The sequence below is a fragment of the Mercenaria mercenaria genome, chromosome 10 (assembly GCF_021730395.1).
Source record: "Mercenaria mercenaria strain notata chromosome 10, MADL_Memer_1, whole genome shotgun sequence".
Taxonomy (NCBI): Eukaryota; Metazoa; Mollusca; class Bivalvia; order Venerida; family Veneridae; genus Mercenaria; species Mercenaria mercenaria.
Window position 1 is genome coordinate 60638048 of NC_069370.1, and position 19253 is coordinate 60657300.

The following is a 19253-nucleotide window of genomic DNA, read 5'->3' on the forward strand; positions in this document are numbered from 1 at the left end:
ATGTGGGACAATAAATGACATGTTTTAATATTTCTGTGGTTTTAATTCCTTCTCATCTGACTGTGAAATAAAAAAATCTTTTATAAAATTTGGACCCTATCAGGCATGCACTCTAATACAGCTGCTGGAAACAGTACCAATATTTATTGAGGACTTTGTTTGGGTATTAGTCTCGGCCAAGGATCAAACCAGCAATCCTAGCACTGTAGTCCCAAACACTGACTATTGTTTCTTTATAGCATAATTTCATATTGTCTGGAGATTTGCTATTCAGCTATAAGACAAATATAGTGCCTCTATGGCTGAGTGGTTAAGGTTGCTGACCTAAGTTCAAAATCTTGCTTTGAGTCAGTAAACCACCCAGCTGGCTTATAGAAGTTTGGTGGTTTTACCAAGATGAGCCCTCGACCCTGTACCTGACGTGCCTGAAATATCACACAAAGATATCTTCCAGCACTAAAATCTGGCTGAAAATCTGAGGGTTTAACTCTGCACAGAAAAAAAGAACAAACAAAACAAAACATTCCTTTGCTTATGATAGCTTTAAAGAAATTTTTTTTTAAATTTCTGGAGTTGCTATGGTGACTAAAATAAAAACATAAATATTATGATGATAATATATTACTTTTTCAGAATATAATGTAATCACTTTGGCAGCTAATTGGACAACAGCTGAGCATATATGTGGACTAAATCAGAGACTTCTCCTTCCAGACCTGGGTTTGGAGGATTTAAAAATGTTTGAGATATTTAGTAGATTTGATGCTGAGGAGCTGATATGGATAAATGCAAAAAATGTGGAGATTGTTTATTCAAGTAAGTTTTTTTTTTTTTGTACTGTAAGCTTTTCACTTTTAATTTAATAAATGAGTCAATTCACTATTTAATTCAGTGAAGAAAGTAAAAGTAAAGTCTTGGGGAAAATATGTAAATTGAATACATGTGCCATTAACAAGTAAGTTGCAAGGACTGAATTTTTTTAATTGCCTGCTTAATTTTTAGCTCACCTGAGCATAAAGTGCTCATGGTGGGGTATTGTGATCACACTGTGTCCATCCGTCCATGTGTCAAGCCATCCGTCGTCAACATTTGTGTTTAACTGACATCTCAAAACCACTGAATGGATTCTGATGAAACTTTGCCATGATGTTCCTTGGGTAGTCCTCTACCAAAGTTGTTCAAACAGTTCCACTTGGTTGCACATAGGGGCTGCCATAGCTAAAAATAGAAAAAAACTTCAAACAACGTCTCCTAAACTGATGGTCTGATTTTGGTTTCACACAAATGGTCTTTATATCACCCTCTACTGAGATTGTTTGAATTATATTGATTCGTCAAATAACATGGCCTCCAAATGGCGTGGTCACTTTTCCCTGCATTTATATAGTGGAAACCAAGATTGTTCAAATTATTTTGATTCGTTAAAAAACATGGCTGCCAGAGGGCGTGGTCACTTTTCCCTATAAGTATGTTAGTGGAAACTTCAATTGTGTGAAACTGCTAGCCCAAAAATCTTCTTGTCCAAAAGCACAGGGCCTAGGACTTTGATATTTGGTATGTAGAATCATCTAGTGGTCCTCTACCGGGGTCAAACATTAACTTTGACCTTGTTCTTTTCTTAGTGACCTACTTTCAGATTTCTGTAGCTACAGCCTTCAAATTTGAATCACATGCACAGGTTTGTTTACCAAAATAAACTTTGACCTTGACATTGACCTAGTGACCTTCTTTCACATTTTTGAAAATACATGCTTCAAACTTGGACCACATGCATCTTCTTCTCTGAATCAATAATAGCTAGAGCCTTGATTTTTGGTGTGTGATATCAGAGTTGTACTGTCTAACTATTGCCCTAAGCGTAAGAGTGTGTGTGACTGCTAACATAGAAGAAACCTATCAATACTTGTACCATTACGTTATGCAAACACACTCTTAAAGTCTTATACTCAGGTGAGTGCTTTAGGGTCAATGATCCTCTTGTTTGCTTATTTTAGCTTGACAAAGGTGGGTGCAAATAAGTAAAATCAACTGTACCTGTATGTAGATCATTTTGATATAAATTTATCAAATTATCAAGGCCTTTGTTGTTTTTTTTACTGATATATCACAGTTCAGAAATCAGATGTGCAGGAATTGAACCATAACAATATAAGGCCCAGTGCTTTTGTATCCAAGAATTTGAATGACGAACTATGATCATTTGGGAGATAAACCACAAAGTCTTGATTTGTTTCATTCTTAATGCTAATTGAAATAGTTTTAATACAAATAATGCAGGACGTCATATATCTGAGAAGTAATGAACCAGACATCGTGCGGCAATTTGACATGGATGTCATTATGCTCTCTTACTGGTCCTCGCATCAACTGTTTGTTTATCCGATGAATATCACACCTTCACCTTTGTTTAACTGGCAGTTAAAATTGAGCAATGTTAGAATATGTTTTAGCTTTTCTTTTTAACTACATATGTCTTGAAAGGGAGTAGCTGCTAGACACGTTAGGGTCAAAGGTTATATAACTAAATTTAGAGATCAATCTTGAATTTTCAGCTTCTGATTGGTTGGTTCTAAGCATAGTTTTGATATTTACCAATGGCTAGGCTGCATACTTAGATCAATGCCAGAGTCTGTTTTATAACTTCTGATGCAAACGTGTGTAGGAGCTATGCTTCAAAGCTAGTATTTATAGTTTATAACAGTTTTATTTGCAATGTTTTATCATAATACAGAGTAGTGTAAATGTTCTGTTCTAGGTTCTTCTGCCTACCTCAAGTTTGCCTATCAACCTGCAGATTTCAAGTTGACCTCATACCTTTGTCATAATGGTGAGTCTTTTTCTTCTCTTTTTCGAAATCACTGAATAATGAAGTACAAAAATCATCAAAAATCATTTTTAGCTCGACTATTCGGCACTTTGATAAAAATACTAGGTCACTTGGTTAAATCATTGAAAAACTTGGTTATTCATCTACTTGAAACAAGACTTTCTATAGAAAAAGATAAACGTAAATATTAAAAGTGAAAACTAAATATCCAGCAGCTAAGTACTTATAAAGAAATTTACTAAGATCCTTTTTGTGGAACAATGGAACCACATATTTAGTTTTCACTTTTAATATTTACTTTTATCTTTTACTATGGAAAGTAACCCCAGATTATCTATGTCCTTCAGATCTTTGATCAACATCTCTAGCTTTAGATTTGGATCTTCTCACATTGTGGTCTTATTCCAGTGGCATTAACTTTTATTCTAAATATTCTTGATTTTGTTTTGCCCTTTGGATTACCATGAAGAGTTGTTTGCCTTGTTTTGTTTCTTCATGTAGTTGTAGATCTTCCTTCAGATGATGTAGTTCTTTTATTGCAGTTTTTGATGTTTCTGTTACTTCTGTAATGTGCACAACCTTTGTGATATCTTCTGTATCAATTTTTGCAGCCCTTTCAACAATGGTTTTATTAAGATGCTCAACATAACCAGTCACTTTCTCCTGAACTTCCTTAATGCTTGTAAGGGTTTTTGAGTGGCACCAATATCTGATTAGATTATTTTGCAGCTGTTGTTCAAATTTGTCTTCAAGTTCACTTACTCTTGATCTTTTATAATCTCCCCTTTATGCTTTGGGCAAACTTCAGATAAATTCCTTTCAACTTTCCTTTTTGGCATATCATTTTTAGCTCACCTGAGTACGAAGTTTTGTGATCGCCCTTCGTCCGTCGTCGTCCGTCTGTTCGTCCATACGTCGTCAACAGTTTGACTGTTAACACTCTAGAGGTCACAATTTTGGCCCAATCTTAATGAAACTTGGTCAGAATGTTATCCTCAATAACGTCTTGGACGAGTTTGTTATTGGGTCATCTGGGTTCAAAAACTAGGTCACCAGGTTAAATCAAAGGAAAAGCTTGTTAACACTGTAGTGGCCACATTTATGACCTTATCTTAATGAAACTTGGTCAGAATGTTAATCTTGATGATCTTAAGGTCCAGTTTGAATCTGGGTCATGTAGGATCAAAAACTAGGTCACTAGGTCAAATCAAAGGAAAAGCTAGTTAACACTCTAGAGGCCACATTTATGACCATATCTTGATGAAACTTGGTCAGAATGTTCATCTTGGTGATCCATAGGTCAAGTTCAAATCTGAGTCAGGTGGGTTTAAAAAACTAGGTCACCAGGTTAAATCAAAGGAAAAGCTTGTTAACACTCTAGAGGTCACAATTTTGGCCCAATCTTAATGAAACTTGGTCAGAATGTTACTCTCAATAAAATCTTTGATGAATTTGATATTGGGTCATCTGGGGTCAAAAACTAGGCCACCAGGTTAAATCAAAAGAAAAGCTTGTTAACACTGTAGTGGCCACCTTTATGACCATATCTTAATGAAACTTGGTCAGAATTTTAATCTTGATGATCTATAGGTCAAGTTTAAATCTGGGTCAGGTGGGGTCAAAAACTAGGTCACTAGGTCAAATCAAAGGAAAAGCTTGTTAACACTCTAGAGGCCACATTTATGACTGTATCTTCATGAAACTATCAGAATGTTAATCTTGATGATCTTTAGGTCAAGTTTGAATCTGGGTCATGTGGGGGTAAAAACTAGGTCACCGGGTTAAATCAAAAGAAAAGCTAGTTAACACTTTAGAGGCTACATTTGTGACCATATCTTAATGAAACTTGCTCAGAATGTTGATCTTGATGATCTTTAGGTCAATAGGTCAGGTGAGCGATACAGGGCCTTCATGGCCCTCTTGTTCAACTAGAAGTCTCTCCACTTTCCTAAAAGGAGAAGTGACTTCTAGGCTGTATCCCTGTGGAGTATGTGTAAAACAAACCACTGTCATTAACACATGCTGAATAAAAGTGTCACTTCCCATATACTTCTTTCGAATTTTGTTTCAGTTGAAACATTTTTTTTTCAATTTGTATGGTTTGTACCCAACTTTTTAGCTCACCTGTCACAAAGTGACAAGGTGAGCTTTTGTGATCGCGTGGTGTCCATCGTCCGTCCAAAAACTTTTGCTTGTGACCACTCTAGAGGTCACATTTTTCATGGGATCTTTATGAATGTTGGTCAGAATGTTCATCTTGATGATATCTAATCAAGTTCGAAACTGGGTCATGTGCGGTTGAAAACTAGGTCAGTAGGTCTATAAATGGAAAAACCTTGTGACCTCTCTAGAGGACATACTTTTCAATGGATCTTCATGAAAATTGGTCAGAATGTTCATCTTGATGATATCTAGGTCAGTTTCGAAACTGGGTTACGTGCCTTCAAAAACTAGGTCAGTAGGTCAAATAATAGAAAAACCTTGTGACCTTTCTAGAGGCCATATTTTTCATGGGATCTGTATGAAAGTTGGTTTGAATGTTCATCTTAATGATATCTAGTTCAAATTTGAAACTGGGTCAACTGTGATCAAAAACTAGGTCAGTACGTCTAAAAATAGAAAAACCTTATGACCTCTCTAGAGGCCGTACTTTTCAATGGATCTTCATGAAAATTTGTCAAAATGTTCACCTTGATGATATCTAGTTCAAGTTCAAAATTGGGTCACGTGCCTTCAAAAACTAGGTCAGTAGGTCAAATAATAGAAAAACCTTGTGACCTCTCTAGAGGCCATATTTTTCATGGGATCTGTATGAAAGTTGGTTTGAATGTTCATCTTAATGATATCTAGGTCAAGTTTGAAACTGGGTCAACTGTGATCAAAAACTAGGTCAGTACGTCTAAAAATATAAAAACCTTGTGACCTCTCTAGAGGCCATATTTTTCATGGGATCTGTATGATAATTGGTCAGAATGTTCATCTTAATGATATGTAGGTCGAGTTTGATACTGGGTCAGCTGCGGTCAAAAACTAGGACAGTAGGTCAAATAATAGAAAAACCTTGTGACCTCTCTAGAAGCCATACTTTTCAAGGATCTTCATGAAAATTGGTCAGAATGTTCACCTTGATGATATCTAGGTCAAGTTTGAAACTGGGTCACGTGCCTTCAAAAACTAGGTCAGTAGGTCAAATAATAGAAAAACCTTGTGACCTCTCTAGAGGCCATTTTTTTCATGGGATCTGTATGAAAGTTGGTCTGAATATTCATCTTGATGATATCTAGGCCAAGTTTGAAACTGGGTCAACTGCGGTCAAAAACTAGGTCAGTAGGTCTAAAAATAGAAAACCCTTTTGACCACTCGAAGCCATATTTTTCAATGAATCTTCATGAAAATTTGTCTGAATGTTCTCCTTGATAATATCTAGGTCAAGTTCGAAACTGGGTCACGTGTGGTCAAAACTAGGTCAGTAGGTCTAAAAATAGAAAAACCTTGTGACCTCTCTAGAGGCCAAACTTTTCAATGGATCTTCATGAAAATTGGTGAGAATGTTCATCTTGATGATATCTAGGTCAAATTTGAAACTGGGTCACGCGCCTTCAAAAACGAGGTCAGTAGGTCAAATAATAAAAAAATCCTTGTGACCTCTCTAGAGGCCATATTTTTCATGGGATCTGTAAGTAAGTTGGTCTGAATATTCATCTTGATGATATCTAGGTCAAGTTTGGAACTGGATCAACTGCGGTCAACAACTAGGTCAGTAGGTCTAAAACTAGAAAACCCTTTTGACCACTCGAAGCCATATTTTTCAATGAATCTTCATGAAAATTTGTCTGAATGTTCTCCTTGATGATATCTAGGTCAAGATCGAAACTGGGTCACGTGTGGTCAAAACTAGGTCAGTAGGTATAAAAATAGAAAAACCTTGTGACCTCTCTAGAGGTCATACTCTTCATGAGATCTTCATGAAAATTGGTGAGAATGTTCACCTTGATAATATCTAGGTCAAGTTCAAAACTGGGTCATGTGCCTTCAATAATTAGGTCATTAGGTCAAATAATAGAAAAACCTTGTGACCTCTCTAGAAGCCATATTTTTCAATGGATCTTCATGAAAATTGGGTCATGTGGAGACAGGTGAGCAATTCAGAACCATCATGGTCCTCTTGTTTATCATGTACCCACATTTTCTAAAGTATGTGGGTACCTGTCCCCACTTTTCAAAAAGTAGATGGGAATGCTGAGTCAAGGTGAGAAATATATCCCATTAATGAACTGTAAATTGTTGTTACCATTTTATGTGGGAGAGGTGGATCTCAGTCTGGGTAGGATGTGTGATGGTGTAAAACGTATTTCATTTCCGTAGGGTTTAGTTTTTTGATACTATAATTTTGTTCATTGATTTTTTTAACAGACGAATTTAATGTAGGGAGAGTGTGATATCTGATGTAGCTACGGGTCTATGGTAATCTGGTTTAAAAGGATTCACCGAAAAAAGTCACACTCCCAGTCTCCGGATGTCGATCTAAAAATTTCCTTCCATAAATACTGTGTGCTAAGACAATCTACATTTCTGAAACTTCACTTAAAGTAATTTACATAAGCCTCTAAATGTTGAAATGTATTTGCATATGTTATGAGGAAAATGTGCACACATTTAATACAATAGAAAACTTACGACATGAAACGCACATGTATTGTTTTCCCGCCTAAATGTAATACAGTGTGCATCAGCAATACATTTTTAGCTCACCTGAGCCAAAGGCTCAGAGTGAGCTATTGTGATCGCTCACCGTCAGGCGTCCGTCCACACTTTCTTTTGAACAGCATCTCCTCCTAAACCACCAAGCCAATTTTGATGTAACTTCACAGGGATGATCCTTGGATGGTCTCCTTTAAAAATTATTCAAAGAATTGAATTCTGTACAGAACTCTGGTTGCCATGGTGACCGAAAGGAAAAACTTTAAAAATATTCTTGTCCAAAACCACAAGGCCTAGAGCTTTGATATTTGGTATGTAGCATCATCTAGTGGGTCTCTACCAAGATTGTTCAAATTATCCCCCTAGGGTCAAATATGGCCCCACCCTGGGGGTCACATGGTTTATATAGACTTATATAGGGAAAAACTTCGAAAATCTTCTTGTCCAAAACCATTAGGCCTAGGGCTTTGATATTTACTTTGTAGCATCATCTTGTAGGCCTCTACAAAGATTTTTCAAATTATGCCCCTAGGATATAATATGGCCCCACCCTGGGGGTCACATTATTTCTATAGACCAAAATGGTGAAAATTTTCCTGTCAAAAACAAAAGGACATAGGACTTTGATATTTGGTATGTAGCATCATATAGTGGGCCTCTACCAACATTGTTTGGGGGGGGGGGCGGGGGGTCACATGGTTTATATAGACTTGTATAGGAAAAAAAACTTTGAAAATCTTCTTGTCTGAAACCACAAGACCTAGGCTTTTGATATCTGGTATGTAGCATTGCCTTGTGATCCTCTACCAAGATTGTTCAAATTATTCCCTTGGGGTGAAAAGAGGCCCTGCTCCGGAGGTCCCAAGTTTTACATAGACTTTAATATATAGGAAAAACTTTGAAAATCTTCTTGTCTGAAAGTTCAAGGCCTATGCCTTTGATATTTTGTATGTATCATTGCCTAGTTGTTCTCTAACAAGATTGTTCGAATTATGCCCCTGAGGTGAAAAGAGGCCCCACCCCAGGGGTCACTTAAAATATCAGTTATATAGAAAAAATACTTCAAAATTATCAGATCATATTTCCTAGACTGTTTAATTATGTCTCCCCCAGGAGACATATTGTTTTTGCCCTGTCCGTCCGTCCGTCCGTAGGTCACACTTCATTTCCGTGCAATAACTGGAGAACCATTTGACCTAGAACCTTCAAACTTCATAGGGTTGTAGGGCTGCTGGAGTAGACGACCCCTATTGTTTTTGGGGTCACTCCATCAAAGGTCAAGGTCACAGGGGCCTGAACATTGAAAACCATTTCCGATCAATAGCTAGAGAACCACTTGACCCAGAACGTTGAAACTTTATAGGATGATTGGTCATGAAGAGTAGATGACCCCTATTGATTTTGGGGTCACTCCGTCAAAGGTCAAGGTCACAGGGGCCTGAACATTGAAAACATTTTCCGATCAATAACTAGAGAACCACTTGACCCAGAATGTTGAAACTTCATAGGATGATTGGTCATGAAGAGTAGATGAGGTCACTCCATCAAAGGTCAAGGTCACAGGGGCCTGAACATTGAAAACCATTTCCGATCAATAACTAGAGAACCACTTGACCCAGAATGTTGAAACTTCATAGGATGATTGGTCATGAAGAGTAGATGACCCCTTTTGATTTTGGGATCACTCCGTTAAAGGTCAAGGTCACAGGGGCCTGAACATTGAAAACCATTTCCAATCAATAACTAGAGAACCACCTGACCCAGAATGTTGAAACTTGATAGGATGATTGATCATAAAGAGTAGACGACCCCTATTCTTTTTGGGGTCACTCCGTCAAAGGTCAAGGTCACAGGGGCCTGAACATTGAAAACCATTTCTGATCAATAACTAAAGAACCACTTGACCCAGAATGTTGAAACTTCATAGGATGATTGTACATGCAAAGTAGATGACCCCTATTGTTTTTGGGGTCACTCCGTCAAAGGTCAAGGTCACAGGGGCCTGAACATTGAAAACCATTTCCAGTCAGTAACTTGAGAACCACTTGACCCAGAATGTTGAAACTTAATAGAATGATTGATCATAAAGAGTAGATGACCCCTAATGATTTTGGGGTCACTCTGTGAAAGGTCAAGGTCACAGGGGCCCGAACATTGAAAACCATTTCCGGTCAGTAACTTGAGAACCACTTGACCCAGAATGATGAAACTTCGTAGGATGATTGGTCATGCAGAGTAGATGAACCCTAATGATTTTAGGGTCACTCTGTGAAAGGTCAAGGCCACAGGGGCCTGAACATGGAAAACCATTTCCAATCAATAACTTGAGAACCTCTCGACCCAGAATGTTGAAACTTCATAGGATGATTGTTCATGCAGAGTAAATGACCCTTATTGTTTTTGGGGTCACTCCGTTAAAGGTCAAGGTCACAGGGGCCTGAACATTGATAACCAGTTCCGATCAATAACTTGAGAACCACTTGACCCAGAATGTTGAAACTTCATAGGATGATTGAACATGCAGAGTAGATGACCCCTATTGATTTTGGGGTCAGTCTAATAAAGGTCAAGGTCACAGTGGCCTGTTCATGTAAAATAAATTTTTGGAAATAACTTGAGAACCACTTGACCTACAATGTTGAAACTCAATAGGATGATTGGACATGCAGAGTAGATGACCCCTATTTATTTTGAGGTTACTTGTTCAAAGGTCAAGGTCACAAGAGCCTGAACAGTGACTTGAGAACCACTAGGCCACGAGTGTTGAAATTTAGCGGGATGACTGGACATGCCAATTAGATGATCCCTATTGCAGCCAACCATCAGTGTTTCTTTGACTTTCGCTCCTGACCCCTATTGACTTCGTGCCTATAGGACTTTGCATTGGGGGAGACATGCGCTTTTTTACAAAAGCATTTTCTAGTTATATTTACCTGATGACCCCAAGTCATAACAGTCACCCGACTGTGACCTTGACCTACTGACCTGCTTTCTTGCTTTTTAAGATACAGCCTTGAAATTTGGATGACATGTACAGTTTAGCACACTGATCTTAAAACATACTTTCAGTGACCATGAATGTGACCTACTGACCTACTTTCTTGTTTTTTGAGATACAGCCTTGAAATTTGGATGATCATGTACAGTTTTGCACACTCATCTTAAAACTGACTTTCAGTGACCATGAATATGACCTACTGACCTACTTTCTTGTTTTTGAAGCTTTAACAACCAAATTTGTTCAGGCAAGCAATTTAACTCAGGTGAGCGATATAGGGTCATCATGGCCCGCTTGTTATCCATAACTCTGTATTATTTAGTAGGTTTAGGAATACAGTGGTACTTAAAGCAGTTCTAATTGATTTTAGGGGGTGGGGGGTTCGGGGCACAACTAGGCATCTGCCCCACTGCCCCCCACCCCTACAAAATCCATTCAACATACATTTTTGTAGTGTAAAACTGAGACATAAATCATGTTAGAAAGAATTTCCTACTGCCGCTGGACCCCCTACCTTTTATATCTTCATAATAGTGAATAAGACTAGAGAGGCTTCATGCATGTATTCTGGCTAACATACATATCAGGAATGATCATACAAAACATTACAAGGGGCCTCTGTGGCCGAGTGGCTAAGGTCGCTGACTTCAAATCGATGTGGGTTTGAGCCTCACCCGGGGCGTTGAACTCTTCATGTGAGGAAGCCATCCAGCTGGCATACAGAAGGTCATTGGTTCTACCCAGGTGCCCGCTCGTGATGAAATAATGCACATAGGGGTACCTGGGGTCATCCTCCACCATCAAAAATTTTTTTCCTGCAAAACCAGTTTTTTTTTGTTGTTTTCTTTTTCAGCACTATCCGGAGAAACAAAGAGAAACAGTAGTACACTTTTGTCTTGGAAGGAGGCCCAGAAAGTATGTAATAGTTCTGCTAAATGGACCCTGTACAATGTGTCCACACCTCGACAAGCCAAGGGCACAGTCTCCCTGCTGAAAAAGGATGTCACTTTTTGGGTGGATAAAACATCGAATCATAAGATTCCAAATATGGGTATGTCATCTCTTAAAACTTTATTACTAGCAAAATTTTTGATCCACTGTCACAAGTGGTGGGGAGTTATAGGAATGGTCTCCGTCCATCTGTAATATTTTGTGTCCGCTCTGTATCTCCTAAACCCCTTGAAGGATTTTCATGAAACTTGGGTCAAATGATCACCTCATCAAGATGTTGTGCAGAACCCATGAGTTAGCCATGTTGGCTCAAGATGAAGGTCACAACTCAAGGTCAAAAGTTTGAGCCTTCCATTTCGTGTCCGCTCTGTATCTCCTAAACCCCTTGAAGGATAATCATGAAAGTTGGGTCAAATGATCACCTTATCAAAACAATATGCAGAACCCATAAGTCAGCCATGTTGGCTCAAGGTCAAGGTCCCAACTTGAGGTAAAATATTTGAGCCTTCCATTTTGTGTCCACTGTATATCTCCTAAACCCCTCGAAGGCTTTTCATGAAACTTGGGTCAAATGACCACCTCATCAAGACGATTAGACTGGCTCCCGTCCCTATGTTTGTTCTTACTTACATATATCAGTTTTCTTCATTAAGAGGGAAGTAACTCCAGAAGGTTGTTTCTACATTGACATTTTTTATTGCCCCTGGCTCCAAACATAGGGATAGCCATCAGATAAAATTGTGCTATTTTAGAGGCTTACAATTTTCTAATAAAATGTTTCCTGTATTTATATAAAAAATAACCATGCAGCCAGGGAGCCAGGCTACAAGACGATGTGCAGAACTTATCATTCAGAAATGTCAGTTTAAGGTCAAGGTCACAGGTCTGAGCCTTCAATTTTGTGTCCAGTCTGTATCTCCTAAACCCCTCAGAGGATCAAGACGATATGTAAAACTCTGAGTCAGCCATGTCAGCTCAAGGTCAAGGTCACAACTCGGGGTCAAATGTTTGACCCTTCCATTTTGTGTCCACTCTGTATCTCCTAAACCCCTTGAAGGAATTTCAAGAAACTTGGGTCAAATGATTACCTAATCATCAAGACGATGTGCAGAACTCGATTAGTCACCCATGTTGGGTCAGGGTCACAGCTGAAGGTCAAAGGTTTGAGCCTTCCATTTTATGTCTGCTCTGTATCTCCTAAACCACTTGGATTTTAATACTTGTCTGTAATATTCCCATTATCAAGACAATGTGCAGAATTCAAAATTCAACCCTGCCAGCTTAACGTCAAGGTCATAACTCGAATGTTTAATGGTTCCACCCAATACCATCAACCCTTTCACTATCCATAACAGTAACGGGGGAAGTAGCTGTCTTTCAGACTGCCTTGTTAGTCCCCTACTGGTTGAAAACCAGTTTCGGGGACTATAGGAATGCACTTTTCCGTCATTCCGTCCGTCCGTCTGTCCGTCCGTCCGTCCGTCTGCAATTTCGTGTCCGGTCCATAACTCTGCCATCCATGAAGGGATTTTAATATTACTTGGCACAAATGTTCCCCATGATGAGACGACGTGTCATGCGCAAAACCCGGACCCCTAGCTCAAAGGTCAAGGTCACAATTGGAGGTCAAAGGTCAACAGGGCTTTTTTCCTGTCCGGTCCACAACTCTCCCATCCTTGAAGGGATTTTAGTATTACTTGGCACAAATGTTTCCCATGATGAGATGATGTGTCATGCGCAAATCCCGGACCCCTAGCTCAAAGTTCAAGGTCACAATTCGAGGTCAAAGGTCAACAGGGCTTTTTTCCTGTCCGGTCCATAACTCTCCCATCCATGAAGAGATTTTAATATTACTTGGCACAAATGTTCCCCATGAGGAGACGACGTGTCATGCGCAAAACCTGGATCCCTAGCTTAAAGGTCAAGGTCACAATTGGAGGTCAAAGGTCAACAAGGCTTTTTTCCTGTCCGGTCCATAACTTTCCCATCTATGAAGGGATTTTAATATTACTTGGCACAAATGTACCTCATAATAAGACGATGTGTCATGCACAACTTTCAGACCCCTAGCTCAAAGGTCAAGGTCACACTTAGCAGTCAAATGTTAACATAGCATGAACAGGGTCTGTTTCGTGTCCAGTCCATAACTCTGACATTCATTAAGGAATTTTAATATCACTTAACACAAGTGTTCCCCATGATGAGACGACGTGTCATGGGCAAATCCCAGACCCCTAACTCAAAGGTCAAGGTCACAATTGGGGGTCAAAGGTCAACAGAGTTTTTTTCCTGTCCCGTCCATAACGCTGCCATCCATGAAGGGATTTTAATATTACTTGGCACAAATGTTCCCCATGATGAGACAACATGTCATGCGCAAAACCCAGACCCTTAGCTCAAAGGTCAAGGTCACAATTGGAGGTCAAAGGTCAATAAGGTTTTTGCCCTGTCCGATCCAGAACTCTGTCATCCATCAAGGGATTACAATATTACTTGGCATAAATGTTTCCCATGATGAGACGACGTGTCATGCGCAACACCCAATACCCTAGCTTAAATGTCAAGGTCACACTTTGAGATCAAAGGTCAAGAGGATTTTTTTCCTGTCTGGTCTATAACTTTGTCATGCAAAGCAGGATTTAGATATCAGTTGGCACAAATATTCCCCTGGATGAGACAACATGTCATGCGCAAGAACCAGGTCCCTAGGTCTAAGGTCAAGGTCATATTTAGAGGTAAAAGGTCAAATTCAAGAATGACTTTGTACGGGACATTTCTTCTTCATGCATGGAGGGATTTTGATGTAACTTGGACCAAATGTTCACCACCATGAGGCACCCTTGTTTTTAGAATTACGTCCCTTTGTTGTTACTATAAATAGATTTTATTGTAACTTTTTTATTACTGGCGGTAGAGAAAAATCGAGACCACTTTTCTGTGGTACAGCATGCATGTTACATCAAATTTTTAGGTGTATTTTGACCTATCTCTACCTGGTAAAGAGTTTCTTGTGGACTTGTGGATTTTTTTTTTTTTTTTTTTTTTTTTTTAAGATTAATTTCCCTTTGTTGTTACTATAAATAACTTACATGATAACATTTTTATAATCAGCCAAAAAAATTCAATATGAAAACAACTGTAGGTTTTTATATATATAAATTTTAATCCAAGTGTTTTGTTATAACATATTGTATATATAGTACAATATTGTTTATACATCATTGACAGATATCAGTTCATTATGTTATACTGCAGTAGAGAAAATAGGTGCCTTCCAGTAGGGGACTTTGTATTGCATGGCAATACTTCATTCACTTGTTTTAATTGAAATAAGAAATTGCTTTACCTAGAAAAGAACTGTCACCAGGTTTAGCCTTTGGAAGACACCTGCCCTGTCACTCAGCATTCTCATTGACTTAAAGAAATGCAGATGGTTGAGTCTGACAATATTTATTAGGATATTACAGTAAAACCTGTGCTGAACAGAGATCACCTAGCTGACTCTAATGAATGATTCTATAATTTTTGATTTAAATAATATCAGTGTACTTTGACCTGTTTATAAAATGCCCAGATAAAGACTACCTGATTAGTAGTTCTTCAGAATTACTCCATAAAAATTTTATCCTGTGAAAAAAAAATCACCTGCCTGCATGTACAGAAAAAAATGGGGAAAAAAACTTATTGTATGACTGATCAATAATGGCAAAATGATCAGTAAATGGATTTTAACAATACTTTAAATGATCCATCCTGTTAAAAGGTGGCTTTCTACCGGGGTTGGGGTTTCTGTACTCTCAAAAGTTTACAGTATCAGATTTTGAAGAAGTTCACTTAGATCACATTTCAGAAAACACTGTTCTGTAGAACAAGTAGTTAGGTGTAGTTAAATGTTATATATAAGTGTCACCTAAGATACAAAGTAGAAACTACATACAGTGGAAAAATGACTACACTTGAGAATGTCAAGATATTTTAATGGCTAAGTGGTTAGAGTAATTGACTTTGAATCATTTGCTTATAACCTGTTGATTAAAAAAACAACACTTTTACATTTTGTCAGTCTGCTGACATAGTTGGAACTCTTTATTAAAAAAATCAGACATTTATATACGTGTAAGGGTGGGCTTAAGTGGCATTCACAGACTTTGTCGGGAGTATATCTTCTTCTTGTATGGAGGGACTTTGATGTAACATGGCACAAATGTTCACCACCATGAGATGGAGCACCAGGTCCCTAGGTCTAAGGCCGAGGTCAAAGGTCAAATTCAAGAATGACTTTGTCTGGAGCATTTCTTCTTCATGCATGGAGGGATTTGGAGGTAATTTGCACAAATGTTAACCACCATGAGGCTGAGTGTCATGTGCAAGAATAAGGTCCCTAGGTCTAAGGTCAAGGTCACACTTAGAGGTCAAAAGTCAAATTCAAGAATGACTGTCCGAAGCACTTCTTCTTCATGCATTGGCCCCATGTTTTTCTGGGACGATCGGTGTATGAAAAGAATTGGATCCACTGCCTTACCCTTGCATGATCATAAGAGGCGACTAATAGGGTCTTAACACTTGGTTTTGCAGTAACTCTGTGATTCCAGCAGGTATGCAAATTTTGATTCCATACCTCATGTTTTTATTTCAATGTAAATGAGTAGTAGTAGTCCTGTTTGGCGCCATATATCCTATACTGTGTTGATGCGCCGTAAAACCCAAATAAATAAATAAATAAATCTTCATGCATGGAGGGATTTTGATGTAACTTGGCACAGTTGTTCACTATCATGAGACAGAGTGTCATGCGCAAGAACCATATACCTAGGTCTAAGGTCAAGGTCACACTTAGAGGTCAAAGGTCAGATGTACCAGAATGACAACTTAACAAGCTCTCGACGGGCGTAAATCTGTTACAATATACATACTTTTAAAAATAGTTTGTTACTGACTACCTGTAAATATATCTCTTTCATGAACCTCCTACTTCATGGGAATTGATAGATTTTGACTCTTGAAAATCAAACTCGTTTTTTAGATTTTAAGAACTGGGGCAACCTTGAAATCCTTGAAAACCAAGGAACATTAATAATTTCACAGCAGTTTCATCCACACTGTAAATATACTGGGTAAATACCAGAATATGATTTACAACCTTAGTTTCAGTTAACCTAAATATGAAAGAGGAGTGTATAGGTGTTATGAAGCTACCAGATGGTACCTTGGAATACAGGAGGGACAACTGCACAAACAAACATAAATATGTCTGTGTTTCTTGTAAGTGTTCTTCAGTTTTTCTGACAAAATAAAACTAAATAGTCTAATTGTGGTAAGAAATTATTGTAGTGAAAGAGGAAAAGATCCAGAAAATAATTCTTAATGTATTTTCATAGGAGTCAAAAGCCAGACTATTCTGGGGATTTATTTTCAGAGAAATGGCTGTAAGATCATAATAATATATCATGATGATTTGAAATAGGATAGACTAGCTTAATTTTAATTCCAGAATTGAAATGCATGTGTATGAAAGAAAATATAACTGATCAATACCAGTATATAGAGAATAATAGGTTGGTGCCGTAGATGAGAAAGTTTATCTGGCGAGGTGGAGGAGGTTATCGGGTGAGCCCAAGGCGAACCGGATAACGTCCGGAGCCGAGCCAGATAAACCTTCTCCATGTTAGGCACTAACCTATTATTCTATTTATCTTGTCATTACTTCATTTTCCGATATTTGGCAATTTATTTTACAAAAATAAGTGTGCGACAACAGTTTTAATGACGTCATATTTGTAATGACGTCACTTGTATAATGACGTAATCACCGACACAGTAATGCAGTTGCAATTAAAAATCGCAATAACTTCTTCGTTTTTGAATAAAAACTCATCATTTGACCACTCATTTTCTTAGTCCGGACATTTCCAAAACAATGGTAATGGTTTCAATGCAAAATTTCTTATGACAACAATATCGATCATAAGGTCACATGATCAACTGAGCGTATATCACTGGTCACGTGTCAACTGACGGTATATCAAGAAAGATATACGGCACCCTGATATCGGGTCGAAAATACTGCAAGTGACAGGAGAAATCATATTCTAAGGAAAAGTCTGTAAAAGGGACTTTTAAGGTCAAGTTTTACCATTGCAGAACTGTTGATATTGATGAAATTCCTATTGTATTATATGTCTGTCATCGTTAAGAAACAAAAATATGAAAATAAGTAAAAATTAGAACTTATTGAATTTTCTCTTAATTACTATGCTATGTAAGTCCACATAACTGCTCAGCACTGTCTGTATTGTTTGAAAATAGTAATATTTGTAGGGGACCAATTTTTCTGTTGTAGCATCAATCCATGATATTAAATCCTAACAAGAAATACAATTCTTATTAATTTTTAGCTGGACTTTTTGGCCCCGGCGTCAGCATCGCCATTGGTTAAAGTTTTTGATAAAATCGAATATCTCTATTACTATCAAAGCTATTCACTTGAAACTTAAAATACTTATTAACTATCAAAGTCTACACCAGGAGAAAGAATCCCTTAACTCTGATTTGAATTTTGACAGAATTATGCCCCTTTTTAGCTCCACTATTTGGAGAATAGGGGGCTATACTACTCACCCCAGCATCGGCATCGGCGTGACCCTTCTTGGTTAAAGTTTTTCAGCAACCTTTGTTTTTCTGTCATATCTTTGTTACTATTGCTTATATCTTACTGTAACTACACATAAACATTGTCCAGTATACAAACAATGTATGTGTAGGGGCTGAGCCCATTATACCCAAGGTCAAGGTCACCAAGGTGTTGAACTTAGGTTATTTTTGAGGTTAAAGTTTTTCGGCAACCTTTGTTTTTCTGTCATAGCTTTGTTACTTTTCCTTATACCTTACTGTAAGTTCTCATAAACATTGTCCAGCATACGAACATAGTATATGCAGGGGCAGGGCCCATTATACCCAAGGTCAAGGTCACCAAGGTGTTATTCTTGGAATTATTTTCATGTTAAATTTTGTCGAAAGCTTTATAAATAGACATTTCTTTGGTACTTTAAAAGATAATGACTTGAAATTAAAAAATGTTTGTTTATAATCATCATCTGCATTTGTGGTTACATACCCCATAACTCTAATTGTATTTTTGACAGAATTATGCCCCTTTTGTACTTATAATTTTTTTGTAATCTTTGCTTTCTGGATATTACTTTAATGCAATATAAGATAAAGACTTGAAACTTAAAATGTATCTTTATCTCCATCATCTGCATGTGTGGTAACAATCCCCATAAGTCCGATTTGTATTTTTGACCAAATTATGCCCCTTTTACACTTAAATTTTTTTAACAAACTTCATTTTCTGGACATAACTTTGGTATTATATAAGATAATGACTTGAAACTCAAAATATATCTTTACCATCATCATCTGCATTTGTTGTAACAATCCTAATAACTCTAATTTGTATATTTGATGGAATTATGCCCCTTGGTGTATCTTCCTTTTATAGTAGAGGTCTCTTATTCAGACATATATTCATTTTACTGTCAAATCCCCGAATAGTGGAGCACACTGTCTTACGGACAGCTCTTGTTAACTTAGAATTTTTGGTTGTAGTTTTTAATAAAGTCAAATATCTCTGTTACCATCAAAGCTTTTGACTGGAAACTTAAAATAGTTATTAACTATCAAAGTCTACACCAGGAAAAAGGATCCCCATAACTCTGGTTTGATTTTTTTACAGAGTTATGCCCCATTTTAAGTTAGAATTTTTTGGTAGTTTTT

At 37.7% G+C, this 19253-nt stretch overlaps 1 protein-coding gene across 7 annotated transcripts in view; it reads left to right on the plus strand.

Moving 5' to 3' along the window:
* Positions 1 to 19253, plus strand: part of LOC123561416 (uncharacterized) — a 45990-nt gene that overhangs the window by 4249 nt on the left and 22488 nt on the right. For 5 of the 7 annotated variants that reach the window (XM_045353775.2, XM_045353774.2, XM_045353778.2 and 2 more), the window contains 4 exons: positions 634 to 816; positions 2756 to 2827; positions 11380 to 11577; positions 16623 to 16739. In XM_045353775.2, coding sequence (XP_045209710.2) covers positions 634 to 816; positions 2756 to 2827; positions 11380 to 11577; positions 16623 to 16739 — 570 coding nt within the window. The remainder of the gene's footprint in view (positions 1 to 633; positions 817 to 2755; positions 2828 to 11379; positions 11578 to 16622; positions 16740 to 19253) is intronic. The other 2 variants (XM_045353777.2, XM_045353779.2) reach the window with 2 other exon arrangements.